The sequence below is a fragment of the Mastomys coucha genome, unplaced genomic scaffold (genome assembly GCF_008632895.1).
Source record: "Mastomys coucha isolate ucsf_1 unplaced genomic scaffold, UCSF_Mcou_1 pScaffold8, whole genome shotgun sequence".
NCBI classification, from domain to species: Eukaryota; Metazoa; Chordata; class Mammalia; order Rodentia; family Muridae; genus Mastomys; species Mastomys coucha.
Window position 1 is genome coordinate 5,813,475 of NW_022196914.1, and position 15,637 is coordinate 5,829,111.

The 15,637-nt window shown below is 40.3% G+C and overlaps 2 protein-coding genes across 3 annotated transcripts in view; both read left to right on the plus strand.

The window, feature by feature from the left end:
* LOC116083844 (UDP-glucuronosyltransferase 3A2-like) overlaps positions 1-3,135 on the plus strand; it is a 33,003-nt gene extending 29,868 nt beyond the window's left edge. Inside the window, exon 8 of the mRNA XM_031360627.1 lies at positions 3,059-3,135. Coding sequence (XP_031216487.1) covers positions 3,059-3,135 — 77 coding nt within the window. The remainder of the gene's footprint in view (positions 1-3,058) is intronic.
* Positions 2,771-15,637, plus strand: part of Capsl (calcyphosine like) — a 27,573-nt gene continuing 14,706 nt past the window's right edge. Inside the window, exons 1-2 of one of the 2 annotated variants that reach the window (XM_031360062.1) lie at positions 2,771-2,887; positions 3,059-3,390. The gene's annotated coding sequence lies outside the window, so the exon portion shown is untranslated. Of the gene's footprint in view, positions 2,996-3,058; positions 3,391-15,637 lie in introns of both variants that reach the window. The other variant, XM_031360061.1, reaches the window with a different exon arrangement.

Below are 15,637 nucleotides of genomic sequence, written 5' to 3' on the forward strand. Positions count from 1 at the left end.
ATTGTATAGATGTACCACAATTTCTGTATCCACTCCTCTGTTGAGGGACATCTGGGTTGTTTCCAGGGAACTCTGGCTCTTTAAAGGCCTTTCCCCACCTGACACAAGGAACTGTTGGCTTCCTCTAGCCACTGGTGGGCCTCCAGTTGTCTGCAGTATTTTTGTCTTTTTCATAATACTTATATAATACACTGCATTATCTGAATCCCCCTGCTTTAGAACAAATCTTCCTTTCCCGGTCATTTCTTTCCTTCACTCCTTTCTGCCGTTCCAGTGTTCTGACAGCTTCATTCGTCTGTGAGGTCTCATTCTTCAATTCTTATTTCTCTGATCATTTGGAATAAACCCCCACATATTTGACAAGTTCTTCTTACTCCTATATTTTTTCTTATCTCATAACCACTTATTATAGTTCAAAATGCCTGCTCTGCTCCATTGTACATTCCTGTTAGATGGGACCAGCCACTTTCAGGGTATAATATAAATTATTTTGTCTGACAATGGCAACATGTGAAGGAAATATATATTTTTTTAATTTCTTGAGAGAAATCAGAGTTAAAGTGAATGTATAATTGAAAACTTGGAAGAAAACATTGTAACTATACTCTGATATGGAAGATTTATTTCTTGATGTCTAAGAAATTAAAATGAGGAAAGAAAAGAAACATCAGTTTATCCACTCATTGGAGTAATTAACAGCTATATGTAAAATGGAATAAAGCAGAGATTTGTAACTTGGTACAGAATGAAGTTCAATGCTGTTAACTAAAAAGAAACAGGGAAAACCAATAAATATAGAATGCCCTATTTTTTTCAACATGGTAGGAATTAAAGGACTACAAACAATATGTGCTTATTCATAAAACATTATATGAAATGTACACATGAGGAAATTCTGTCAGGGTTTATTTGCAGTGTATAGATGAGGATATTACTATTCAGATTACATGCAGCCTCTGGATATGAAGATGTGCTAGTATTTTATATATGAAACATTAAAATAGAAAACATAGTTGAATGTTTAAAATAAAATATTATAGAAATGAGCATACTTCTCTTCATCATTTTTGTAACCATGAAAAACATAAAAACAAAAATCTATTATGACAGTTGAGAGAGTTTAATTTGGTTTTTAAATTTTTAGATTGAAGACAAATATATTACAAGTGACCTTGCTATATATTGTCTGTATTTCATAGTGATGTAATTATCATTTGAGAATGTATTACCTTTGCATAGGATTGAGAAAATGAGTAAATAATTTGGTAATATTGAGAGGTTTCATAGCTACTAAAAAGATAATCAGAAATGGGGTTTGAAAAGAGCAAAATAGCATTACCGTATGGGCTTAAGAGCTGACCAAGAATTCATAATTTTATGTGATAAAGATAGGAAGAGCTCAACACAGAGGTACAGGTATGAGATTTTTATAATCATAGTTAAACTGTTTATTCTCTAGATCAAATATATATATATATATATATATATATATATATATATTTGTGTGTATATCCCCCAAACAAACAAACAAACAAAAAATACCAACCCAGCAGTCTTTTACTAGCAAGGAGTGAGCCTAGGTACCGTATTCCAGTCTCCAAGTACCATTTTCCATGAAAAGGAACTGATGCCTCAGAAAAGTGTGATTTGAAGAACTCATTTCCTGCACCCCCAGTCCAGACCCTTCTGACTTCATTCCACCCAAGTCACATCCAACTTCTAGTCCCATCCTTTCTTCTGCTCAAGGCCGAACTATTTGCTGATGATACATCCTGGAAGGGTAGAACGATTGATTGTCTTTAGCCCTGTATCCACTGGTGGCCTCACCAGGCTTCAGTGAATGGTTCCAATCCAATGATTACAGAGCCTCCCCCTTAAACTAAATCCGACCAAAACAAGACCCAGAGGCATGAATCTGGAAGTGAAAAGCATACCGAATCCCTGCCTGTGTCTATACTTTCTCTTAATTTGTTGAGTACCATGTTCTACCGGAAAGGGACCTAGAAATAACACCTGACCCTGAAAGAGACAAAAAGGAAATTTTGGAGCAGGTGATTGTTAATGTTGAATGAATCTTCTCATTTGATGCTTATGTTAAATCTCAGAAATTATACTGTTCATTTTAATGATATTAAAAATCAACTACCACACTTGTCTGAGTCAAATGAGTAACAGAAAGTGGACTAGAGGCCTTTCTAGGAAGTTCTGTTCCTAGTTCTTTGTATGAATCCAGGGTAGAGGGAGCCTGCGGGTGGGAGTGTGGTAGGCCAGTGGATGTTACAGATACTCAATGTAGGAAATGTGGCTTAGATAATTCCCCCCGAAGCAAACAACTACCCTGCTTTTGCTCTGGTAAACATATTGCTAAGAACAAGTGTGAAGCAAATGGAGAATAAAGGGTAAAATTACAGAAGCCAAAACACTGTGGGAAAAGGTATATTCTCAGTGTGAGAATGTAGACTAAAAATGAGGGCATTGCTTATGATTGCTGCTGCCTGCTCCTAAGGGATGTGGTTTCCTGGTTCACCTGGCAGTATGCCACCAGGGAGTCAGCCTGGTAGAGTCATGAGGGAGCCGCCTGAAGCAAGTAAGGCAATTTACCAAACATTGCCTTTTAAAACGTGGGCTACCAGTTTGGATGCTGTTTTAGAAACCAAACAATTGCCAGTAGAACTTCCGCCTGTCATTTCTTCCAGAACAAACAGCTTGGGCGGTCACAGTCACTAGGATTTCCTAGGTAACAAGGAGTGTAAACTTGAGAAAAGGCAGAACCAGTATACGAATGACACCGAGTTGAGCCAATCAGAGTATGATTTTACTTCAGCGGTCCCAGGCCACCCAATTAGCACTGAAAGCCTTGAAGGGCAGGGACAGCAAAGGAAGACAGGTAAGAGGGAGACGCAGGACCAAGGGAGGAGACTAGAGTCCCAGGTGCAGAAGTCAGAGTCCATAGTTTCACCTTGAAGCAGCCTGTGGCTACAGACTAGCATTTCAGGTAATTGAAAGCTTTCATTTATTTCATTAACTGTCACTTTTTTTCTTTGTTTCATTTTTTAAGATGAAGATCTCTTATCTAAAAGAAAAGTGAAAGTTGGTGAGATTGATGTCCTGACGAAGCCATCCCTCGGCTGGTAGTGCAAAAGAAAACAGTTCGTCCCCAGGTGTAGACTCTTGGAATAGATGCTTAGACAAAAATCAATTTCATTAAGCAAAGGCAAAGGAGATAACACTTTCAGAGTGGTGCCTACTTGCCGAGTTATAGGATGAGAATTTTCTTTGATGATTTGCAGTAACTATCGCGATGGCCACAGATGAAACAGAACTTAGAATACTGTCTCCAACTCACAAAGTGATCAACAGGTTTAGCATTATTCCTATTTATTCTGAGAGGTAAGTTTGTACTGATTATACCATATCTTGTAAATTGATGACAGGTTCGGGATAAAAAGTTTTTAATTTAGTTTTTTTTTGTTATTTGAAAATGGTGTACATTAGTACTATATTTATTTAATATTCACCTCCCACTTCAAATTCATGGCCTCTTCTTTAATTCTCTCTCCTCTCCCCCTCTCTCTGTTACACACACACACACACACACACACACACACACACACACACCACTAAATAAATTCATTTAGTGATGCCTATAAATACATATGTGTCGGGCTGACTGCTTCTTGTAGGATAAGCTATTCCTATAGAAAATGGATTCTCCCTGTCTGAGCAGTCATTGATCACCTATAGCTCTTTTCCTTATTGATTAAAAAATATTTCTTTGAGGTTATAATATAACTGTATAAGCCCCCATCCCTTAGCACCCCCAATCCTTCCCATATACCCACTTTGCTCCATTTAAAATTGGTGATGTGTTTCTATTGCACTAACATATGTAGAATTGATTTTGTATATGAACTCTAAGAATATTTTAGTAGCTCTGAGTGTGCCATCCTATGTGCGCTATTACAAAGAAGAGACTATAGGACCACAGTACTGTGGAGTGTGACCACAATTTTAAGTATCTTAGTGAACCTTTGGAGGGATTAAGAATAAAGGCACATTTTAGGACTCTGATCCAGACCGGCAACTGAGACATCTTTCTCTTTCAGTTCTATTAAGTCAGTGTCATCTTAATAATGATTTCTATGGTGATACTGGACAAGGAAATGGACGAATTCGTGATCGGAAGACATAGATGCTCACCTTCAATAGAAAGGAGGGTGTTAGTGTGGTCTCTGTGGGGATGAAACCATTGACACGTGCTGGCACTACTACTATTTATACTGTTAGGGAATGTAAAAGGCACATGAAGTCAATGGTGTACAGAGGGATGAAGAAAACATGTTTTAAAAACCATTCTTCAACATTGTAGACAAGCAAGAGACAGATTTCAGTTTGGATAGCTCATATTTTTCATTGGGATACCATGCATCTAGAGTGATTTATTTCACCTCTGTTACCAATGGAGTGCCTATAGCTCTTTTTAAAATCATTTTTTAAAATTAGATATTTTATTTATTTGCGTGTCATATGATATCTCCTTTCCCAGTTTCCCCTCAAAAAAAGGAAAAATTAAAAAATAAAATAAAATAAAAAACAAAAACAAAAACAAAAATAAAAAACACCAACCCTGTTCCCTCCTCCCTCCCCCTGCTCATCAACCCACCCTTCCCTGCTTCCTGGCCCTGGCATTCCCCTACACTGGGGCATAGAACCTTTACAGGGCCAAGGGACTCTCCTCCCATTGATGACCGACTAGGCCATCCTCTGCTACATATGCTGCTGGAGCCATTAGTCCCACCATATGTGCTCTTTGGTTGGTGGTTTAGTCCCTGGGAGCTCTGAGGGTACTAGTTAGTTCATATTGTTGTTCGTCCTAAGGGGCTGCAAACCCTTCAGCTCCTTGGGCCTTTTCTCTAGCTCCTTCATTGGGGACCCTGTACTCAGTCCAATGGATGGCTGTGAGTCTCTACTTCTGTATTAGTTGAGCACTGGCAGAGCCTTTCAGGAGACAGTAATATCAGGCTGCTGTCAGCCAGCACTTGCTGGCACCCACAATAGTGTCTGAATTTGATGATTAAATATGAGAAGGATTCCCAGGTGGAGCAGTCTCTGGATTGTCCTTCAGTCTCTGCCCCATAGTTTGTCTCTGCAATTCCTTCCATGGGTGTTTAATCTAGGTTCCTTGAGAAATTTCCTTCATGCACATTGGCAAAAATTAGAAGTTTTGCTAAAGAGTGTTGACATTTACAAAATTATAACAGAGAGTTGATTTGACTAATAATAAGTTGTGGAAGACCTTAAAGAATGTAAATCCCTTCCATCAGTTTGGAATGTAAGTTAATTATTAGGTAGCAAACTCCTTTTCTCAGCGCTCCTATCTTTTTTTTCTCTCAAACATCTTGCTACCACAAAAAGCTCCTTGGTTTATATTAATAGGTTCACATATAGAAAAGCAGATTGCAATTCATTTGTTTCTGTCTTATGTGAACAGATGATAGTTATGATCAAATCTATTGCAGTGAAGAGACATTGTGACTGTTGGACTTCTTATAATGGAAACTTTTAATTGGGACTGGCTTTCGGTTCAGAGGTTTAGGCCATTGTTATCATGGTGGGAAGCATGGTGAAGCGCAGGAAGATATGGTGCTGGAGGGGGACCTGAGAGTTCTACATTCAGATCTGCAGGCAGCAGGAAGAGAAAGACACACTAAGCCTGACGTTAGAACTTAAACCCCAAAACCCATGCCTGTGACACACTCCCTCTAACAAGGCCGCACCTCCTAATAGTGCCATTCCCTATTAACCTGTGGGGACCATTCTCGCTCAAACCACCACAAAATCCAATCCAACTTGATAACACAGCATCATACTAAGTGGTGAGATATAAGAATAAAGGAAAAATGCAGGATATGGCTCTTGCTCCAAGGACTTTACAACCCAAACAGACTTGTAGTGCAATGTGGATGCTATTTCAGTTTTGGACAGAGATATTCATAGTACATCACAAAGTATTTCACTGTGGTGGCTGTGATTGTGGGAGGCCTCACCAAAGTGACTACCTAAGGATGGGTAGCATTTCTCTAGGCCAATGAAAGATATTCCTGAAATGTGACTGTACATGCAAAGACAAAAAAGATCATAATATAACATTGCCCTCTCTCCTTTCTTCCTTCAAAACCTCCCATATATCTCTCCTAGCTTGCTTTGAAATTCATGGCCTTCGTTTTCCATTGATTATTGCTGTCTGTCTGTGTTCCTCTGGCTGTCCCCGCTTCTGCAATGATCTCTGAGCCTTAGGGGCAGGAGTTGTGTTATAGATGTATTCACTGGGACTGTGCTTCAGAACTCTTCATTTTGATTGGTTGTTTTTTCCTGACTGTTGTAAAGAGGAGTTTCATGAGGACTACACGTACCTGTGGGTATAAGGACAAATGTTTAGTGCAGTTAGGAATTATGCTGGTTTAGTAAAGTGGGGGTTGTAGGTTCTCTTCCAAGATCCATGACTTCACCAGCCCTGGATAGTTGGTTAGGCTTTCAGTATTAGGAATGATTTTCCTCTTGAACAGCCGAATCTTCAATTAGAGAGTGGTTGGTTACTGCCAAGGTGCACTTGCTGCTGCCATGGAGAACTGCTGCTTACTGGCTTGTTCATCATGTCTTGCTCAGCTTGCTTTCTTATAGAATCTAGGACCATCAGCCCAGGGATGGTACCAGATAGTAGGACATTCTTGGACCCACCAGTGGTATAGATAATGACACAGAGGCTCTTTAATATTTTAAAGCTTAGGCCTTCTAGCTAAGGCAGTCTCCCAGCCCGCTATCTAGCTTAACCCAACTAATCCTGGTACTGCGTCCCACCATGTGGCTCTGTCTCTCTGCTCAGCTCTGGACTGTATGCTCATCTCCTTGTCTTCTGGCGAATCCCTTGCATCTCATTTCTTCTCCCAGCAAGCACCTCTCTGTCTCTGTGTGTCTGTCTCTGTCTCTCTCTGTGTGTCTCTCTCTGTCTCTGTGTGTCTATCTCTGTCTCTCTGTCTCTGCCTCTCTCTCTCTCTCTCTCTCTCTCTCTGTGTGTGTGTGTGTGTGTCTGTCTGTCTCTCTCTGTGTGTCTCTCTCTGAAGTTCTGCCCTCCATCTCCTGCCCAGCTACTGGCCAGCAGATCTTTATTACAGCCAATCAGATATAATTGTAGATTGGCTCTAGGCTACTGAGGAAAAATGAATATTTACAAAATATGAGACTGGTAATGGGCCACACAAATGACAACAGCAAGATCCTGCCTGTACAGAATTAACAACTGAATATGCAGAGACAAACGTTCACTCATGCAATCAACTCCAACAGTACCATCTACAATGGGCTGCTCCCTTCCCATTGATCTTTAATTAAGAAAATGCCCTATAGCTGGACCTTATGGGGATATTTCCTCAATTGAGGGTCCTTCTTATCAGATGACTCAAGTTGATATAAAACTAGCCAGGACAGTTTATCTGGTTTTGTGCCAGTTGCATATTGATTTATTAGGATGGTTCTGTAATTGTCTTGAGATCTGGAATGGTAATCCCTCCAACACTGTTTTTTCTGCTCTGACTTGCTTTTGCTATCCAGGACCATTTTGTGTTCCATATGAATTTCATTGTCCCCCCCGCCCCCTTATCTGTAGAGAATGTGGTGGGTACTTTGATTTGGATTGCATTGGTGAAATTATTATTATGATTTTTTTTTACAATTTTAATTCTATCGATCCATAAGCATAGGGTGTCTTCCATTTTCCAGTTTTTATCTTTTTCCCAGAGGTTTAAAATTTTCATGCAAAGATCCTTCACCTTCTTGACTAGCTTTATTCAAAGACATCTTATTTTCCTTGATGCTATGGTGAATAGGAGTATGTCCATGATCCCCTTTCTCTATATGTTTTTTGATGGTGTATTGAAAATAGGCAAGATCCTGCCTGTACAGAATTAACAATGTAATATACGGACACATACTTTCACACAATGAACCCCAACAGTACCATGTGCAATGGGCTGTATAGAAAATGTGCATTGATTTGTTCAAGTTGATTCTGTATCTAGTCACATTGCTGAATTTACTTATCATTTCTAGAAGTTTTCTGGTAGAATTTTTGACACCTCTCATGTATAATATCATATTATTTGCAAATAGGGATAGTTTGACTTCTTTCTTTTCTATTTTTATTCCTTTAATTTGTTTCTCTTGCTTATAGCTTGAGCTAGTACTTCAAGTATGATATTCAAAATGAGTGGGGATAACAGACAACCTTGTTTCATTTATTACTTCTGTGGGATACTTCAGGTTTTTTCCCATTTATAATGGTATTGGCTATGAGTTTCTCATATATAGCCTTTATTACTTTGTGGTATGTCTCTCTGGTACTACATTTTCCAGGAAGTTTATCATAAAGGCAGCTTAGATTTTGTCAAAGGCTCTTTTTGAAATGATTGAGGGATTTTTGTCTTTAAATCCATGTATGGGTTATGCCATTTATTAACTTATGTATGTTGAACCCTCTCCACATTTTAGAGATAAAACTAACATAGTCATAGTGGAGGAGAGGGTTGAAGCATGGTAGCTAGACTGAGTGATTGATGAAATACTAAACATTAAGGTAGAAATTGGTTGGAAAAGAATGCACTCCCAAGCCCGAGGTACGTGGGAGGGGGTGAGGGGGAGAGTTATGCCAGACATTAGCAAGAGTGACCAGGGCTGCCTCCATTGAAGGAGCACAGTCATTATTAATAAGCTGTTTTTGCAGGGAGCTGGAGAATACTGTGACCTTCTCTTCCTGCACCTGATATGTTAATGTTTTCTATTGTTGTGATCCAACTGGAAGCAGAGATGTAGTAGTGTTCATTGGGGATTTACTCGATTTGTTATTGATGAGGAAAGGCCTGGCCCACTCTAGGTACCATTTCCTGGGCAGGTGGTCATGAACTGTATAAAAACGCTATAAACATAAGCTTGAGTGACCCAGCTGGTAAACAGCATCTCATACCAAGGTTCTTGTTCTTCCCCAGCTATAAGTGAGTTCCCTGGTCAGAGAGGTGTGGAGAAACAAGCAGGCCTGCTTTCAAGTTCCTGTTTGAGTGTCTGGCCCTGGCTTCCCTCAGCTGTGGGCTGCAGTCTCAGTGTTTCTTATTTATTTATTTATTTATTTATTTATTTATTTATTATTAGATATTTTGTTTATTTACAAGTCATATGATATCTCCTTTCCCAGTTTCTGCTCAGAAAAAAATAAAAATAAAATAAAATAAACAAAAAAACAAAACAAACAAACAAAAACCCTGTATTCCCTCCAGTGTTTTTTCAGAAATGAAGATGAAGTGTTATTGAGAGGCTGTTCCCTGAAAAGAGTTTTGTAATGCAAAGAGGATCTTGTGAAGTCCACCTGTGTGTACAGAGCACACACAATGCTGGCCTCTTGCAGAGACTTGGAGACTCTGCAGTGGTGGCAGCAAGGTGTTTGATGCTGGCCTCTTGCAGAGACTCGGAGACCCTGCAGTGGTGGCAAGGTGTTTGATGCTGGCCTCTTGCAGAGACTCGGAGACCCTGCAGTGGTGGCAAGGTGTCTGATGCTGGCCTCTTGCAGAGACTCGGAGACTCTGCAGTGGTGGCAAGGTGTTTGATGCTGGCCTCTTGCAGAGACTTGGAGACTCTGCAGTGGTGGCAAGGTGTCTGAGAGTAGTGGGAGTGTTCACTTAGAAAACTTTTGACCTCGATAATTTCTTTCATCCCTTTAATTTTTTTTTAAAATAAAACTACATTCTACTGAAAGTTTTAAATAAAAGATTTTTTTTTATTCTGAGCTGACAGGCAAGTGTGCATGTGTCTACGTATAAAATAATTAAGAGAATTTAGAGAGGCAGTTTTCTGTGTTCCAGAGACAAGCAGGTACTTGGCGAAGGGATCATTGTAAGTCACCTGGTGACTGTGGGAAGGGCCACAGAATTTCTCTGTTATTCCCATGAGATTCACTTTATTCCTGATAGCCTAGGATAATTTTCCCATGTGTTTTAGGCACCCAACGTCTGGTTCTCCTTCTAAGCTGAGAATGGTTGTTCCCCATCTTTTATATTTTGCACAATTGAAAGGCAAATGAATAAACATTCCTAAGCACTGTGATTTGGAAGGTGTGCTCTAAGAGCAGGACAGTCCTCAGTTGGGGAGGAGGTGGCAATGTGTCACTTCCTTGGGAAATGTCTCCTCTGTGGCTACAACTTGGGCTGTCAGGAGGAAGGACAATCCCCTCCAGGAGCCTATGGCATTACCTGATTTGCTAGGCATGCTCCCTTTAATTTTTTATCCTAGATTTTATATATTGATATTCTGTGGAGATTACAAGGGCTCTTTGTTGACAAGACAGTATTTTCTAAAATGTGGATAATGTGTATGTGACTATAGTCAAAGTCTTGTCTTGCTCTTAAACCCTTGTACATTAATTTTTTATTTTGTAAAATGGAGTAAACTATGCTTCTGCTACTGTATATAACTGTAAATTGAAAATGCTAAGATTTATTATCAGGATCTACTTTATACCTAAAAAACAAAACCCTCTCTTCTTCTCCTCCTCCTATTCTTTCTCTTCCTCTTCCTCTTCTTCCATTAATTTATTTTAGTCAGAGGCATTATGAGTGTCTTGGCATGCTTGTGGAATACAGCAAAACACTTGCTAGGACTGTCTTTTTTCTTTGTCACCATGTGGATCTCAGATTGAACTCAGGTTGCCAGTCTTGGTGGCAAGCAGCTTTATCCATGGAGCCACTTCATTGAACTCATATAAAAACAAAACAAAACTAACCAACCAACCAAACAAACAACCAAACAACCAACAACCAACCAAACCTAAAAACAACTCTATTTCAAATAGACTGTTTGTGAATTATCTGCAAAACATAGTTCAGTGGATAGCAGGTGACCTTGATATAGTTTATATGCCAAGTAATGTTTCCAGTTGCTCTTATTTTTATCTTTTGCAAATCTTTGTTTATATACCTAACAATAAACACTCCAGGTTTTGTGTCATAAAGCCTTGGATGCAACTTTTATCTTTATAGACACAGGAAGGTAGACAGAGGTTCTGTATAAACACATCTGTACACTGCTTTCCAATAAATCCTTAGTTACAGAAGCAGATGGAGGGCCAGATTTGGTGTCTGAGCTTTGTATGTTCTTGGGTGAAACCCATTTTAGTTATGTTTGTATGAACCCAGAGTATCTTGTTATGGGTCGATCAGAGACTCACCATGACCATGAATACATTTTTAACAAATAAGGTGTTTTATCAAATACTGGGCAAGACCATGGATACTGTCCAAGAACATGCTGGAAACTCAGGATGCTTAGAGTATGGCTCTGACTTGTTGTTAGTACAGGGTTTACATGCTGGACACTCAGGATGCTTAGAGTATGGCTCTGACTTGTTGTTAGTACAGGGTTTACATGCTGGAAACTCAGGATGCTTAGAGTATGGCTCTGACTTGTTGTTAGTACAGGGTTTACAAAGGAAAAGACATACACAGACACCAAAAGTGACAAGACTTTTGGGGGTCAAATTAGCTCACATCCTACAGTGCCTAACTTTTATAACAGACATTCTACAGATGCTTAAGTTATCTCCAGCAAGCAAACAGTATTTACAATAGCAAAAATAGCAGTTAGTTCCCAGGACCCATTGTCTTGCAAGAACAATAGAGGCAGTAAAATTTATGACCATGGGCAGTTTCTTAAGATTAGCTCAACTATTCTGGGGAAGTCATCTATCTTAGATCAGTTCATTAACAGGGTACCTTTCTCAAACCAGCAGTTTATAAGCTAAAACAAATGTCTTATGGATTCTTTAAGTACAAATTGTGAACATGTTATTCACTCTCACAATCTCAGCTTTTAAACTTTGAACTGCATATGGTTTGAAGAAACAGTGGTTGGAAAGTGTCAAGTCATTACTGTGGTATATTCTGAATTTGGACTTCACCATGTAGGTCCTCCAAATGCCTGTACAAAGGTCAGATTGCACACCAGTGGTTCTGAACCTTCCTAATGCTGTGTCTATTTAATATAATTCCTCATGTTGTAGGACTATCAACCATAAAATTATTTTGTTGCTACTTCAAAATTATAAACTTGATACTGTTATGAATAGTAATTCAAATATTTGATATACAGGATATCTGAAATGTCAAACAAGAATACTTTGGTTGCAAACATCAGCAGACTGGTCACAGGGAGGGATTAAACAAGCAATACAAATCATTCAACAGTACCATGGAGTCAGGCAATTGTGGACATTGGTGAACCAGCTCTATGATATTAGTGTTCTAAGGTGTTACAGCTATGAGCCCCTATCTCTACCCTCAGGAATATGTAGAGGCTGCTATGGTCAGACATCATAATCTAATTAAGACAGACTAGATATTCAATAAGCATGTTGAATGCAGGATAAAGACCAAAGTAAGACAAGGGAGGTGCATGGCACAAGAGTTAAGGAGACAGATACTCAATATCTCTCTTCTTGATGGTGGGCAAATGTAGGGTTGATTTTTGTGATCTTGAAAATAGAGTGACTCCTTATACACTGTGCTCCAGGCCCTATATGCTCTTTAAACATTGTTCCTGACCTTGCATTAGGAGTCCTAAGTCCAGTTGAATGACTAAAAAGAAATATCAAGAAAATGAAGTTATGAAGTAGATATTTTATAATGATGATTGTGCTGGCTAGTTTTTTGTCCAGTTAACACAAGCCAGAGTCTTTTTAGAAGAAGGAAGCTCAGTTGAGAAAATACATTCGCTTGATTGGCCTGTGAGCAAGGCCTTGGTACATTTTTTTTGATTGAGGGTTGATTTGGGAGGGACCAGATTACTGTTGGCAGTGTCACCCCTGGGCTGATGGTCCTAGGTGCTATATGGAAAGTAGGCTGAGCAAGCCATGAGGAGCAAGCCAGTAAGCAGCACTCCTCCATGTCCTCTGCTTGAGTTCTACTTCCAGGCTCCTGCCCTGATTTAATTTCTGCCCTGACTTCCTTCAGTGACAGGCTGTGCTGTGGATGAAAAGGAATTTCCCCATTGCTTTGGCCATGGTGTTTTCTCACAGCCATAGAGACCATAAAACAATGATAACTTAAGAAATAGTTTGCAAATATGTTCAATCACAAACATGTACTTAATTTTCACCCCAGTATTAATAGAAATAATAAAGAATAAAGAATAGACTTCTGAAGACTATAGAGTTCATGGCATTGCATTGAAAGATCACATAGGCTATAACTAGTCACTAAACTTTAGTGCCTTGCTCTTGGCCTCTAAGTTCCTGCCTTGTGTGCGTTCCTGTCTGACTTCCTTTGATGATGAACAGCAATGTGGAAGTGTAAGCTGAATAAACCCTTTTCTCCCCAACTTGCTTCTTGGTCATGATGTTTGTGCAGAAATACAAACCCTAAGTAAGACAGGAGAGAAAGAGAAGCAGACAGTTTGAGCACTAGGAAGAGGCAGAAGTGGAGACTCCAGAATGGAGAATAGTCTGATATGAATAGCTGGCCCTGCCACTGGAGACCATGGTAAAGTCCCAGCCCTGCTGCCCCTGAGGGCCATGTTTGGGTCCATGGCCATGCAGGAGCGGGGGTTTGCATAGATAGATGTCTGTGGCTCACATTATCACTGAAGCCATGCAGAGGATCCTGGTCTAGGCTGCCTCCTGGGACCATATTGGTGTCCAAGGGTGTGCAGACTGGCCTTTCCCCTCACTGGCTGTGGGATTCTGGAGAACTAGTCTGAATGAGCTGGCCCGGAGATCATGAAAGTAGGAGGTCTGGTCCTGCCCCTTGCCAGCTGAGGCACTGGGCAAGCTACACAGGGCAGTGTTAGAGAGCTCTTGTGTGGAATTGTCCCGCAGTTCCACGAACTTGGGTTCCCTCAGGCGGAGGTTCAAAGGACCTGAGAAATAGGGATTCGAGAAACAAGAGAACTGAGGCCAAATTGAGTTCGAATCAAGGCTTCGCTTTACTTAGAAATATTCAGAGAATATATAGGCACACGGAAAACTGAAACCGAATCTCCTGGTATAAGATATTTGCGTAACATAAACACTGCAGCAGACCTCGGACACCAGAGTCCCAAGCAACTCAAAGTCTTCAGGCAGGTAGGTGTGCTTGTATCTCAGTGTGACTTCCAGACGCTTTTCTTCAAAGACAAACTGACAGTCTGCAGAGGGCTTGTCTTGGCTCCGCAGGTGGCAGCCTCTAAGCAGAGACTGCTTAGAGTCCAATGGCTGAGCTGAAGGGGGAGGCAACAAGCTCATCTTCGTTTCTTGGTATAGATCCAAAGCTGCAGGTTCTCTATGATACAGGGCAACAACTGAGTCCAGGTGAAGATCCAGTATTGATAGTGTAGCTGAAACCAGGGGCCTAGAAGACCAATAAGTCATTGCAATGAACATTTGCATGTAAAGAAGTACAGACAAAATGGTATACTGTGGGACACATTGTGACATACTACACAATGAGATTTTTTTTTCTTCTTGTGGAGGGATTGTAAGAGCAGAGGGCAGATACAAAGGTTGGGGAGGTGAGTGGAATTGGAGTGCATGATGAAAAACTCAAGAAGAATCAATAAAATGTTAAAAAAAACAAAACAAAACAAAACAAAACAAACCTCTACTGGAAATGAATGTGAAGGCAACAAAAGTGGTGGTCATGTTCCTCTGGATGAAATCTGAGTTAACAGAGCTAGGAGAGGAACTGGAGAGAAGGCCAGCTTGCTTTCCTCCTTAAAATCACTTAAAGCCCTTCTGTCTTAACTAGTAGCCACCTGCTTTGTATATTACTCTCCTACTCTATTCGTTTCCTACAGAGCAATGTTTTAACAATTACAGCAATGCTTACATGGCACTTACAGAACTGGATTCATGCAACTGCCACCCAGTAGGGTGGTTTTCTCATAGTACACATTTCCTGTGTCTCAGGACACTAGGCACTAGGGGGCAAAGGAAGATCTGCAGAAACCCAATGAGACTGAGCTCCTCACTGTGGTATGCATCCCCCGCCAGCCAGGAGAGTAGGCATTTCCCTCCTTGGTGTACATTCCCCAGCCCCACCCCTGCATGTCCTCTGCTTGGTCTTCTGTTATTTGTCTGCCCTCAATCCTCTGCATCTTCACAGACTGATTCCTTTCTCTCAGTTTTATTTGAGCAGACCAACACTACTTCAGTTCCCTTGACCTCTTTTTAGAGAAACCAAGGGCAGGGTTTCATTTTCTAAGATACAGAAAGACATCTTTTTGGAATTAGTAATAAACTAGAGGTGGGAGAATTTAGTGTTTTGTGATGTGTGTGCAAATATAACCTAGAGAGCTCTTTGGTCATTGGGTCTACTACTGTGTTTACAGGTTCTCTGCTTTGTCGAGAGGAAGAGAAGGAGAGAGAGGGATGCCAAGGACTAGCCTTAGTTTGGAGAAGGGTTCTGAGGAAGGGGTGTCTGGGAGCTGGGAAACAAGCGACTGAAAGTCAAATCGTGGGTTGAAGCTGGTGGCCTATGACAGCTTGCTTACTCTCTGATCTCTCTGATCTTGCTTTCTCTGGAGATCTCTAGTTTCCCTCTCTCTCTCTCTCTCTCTCTCTCTCTCT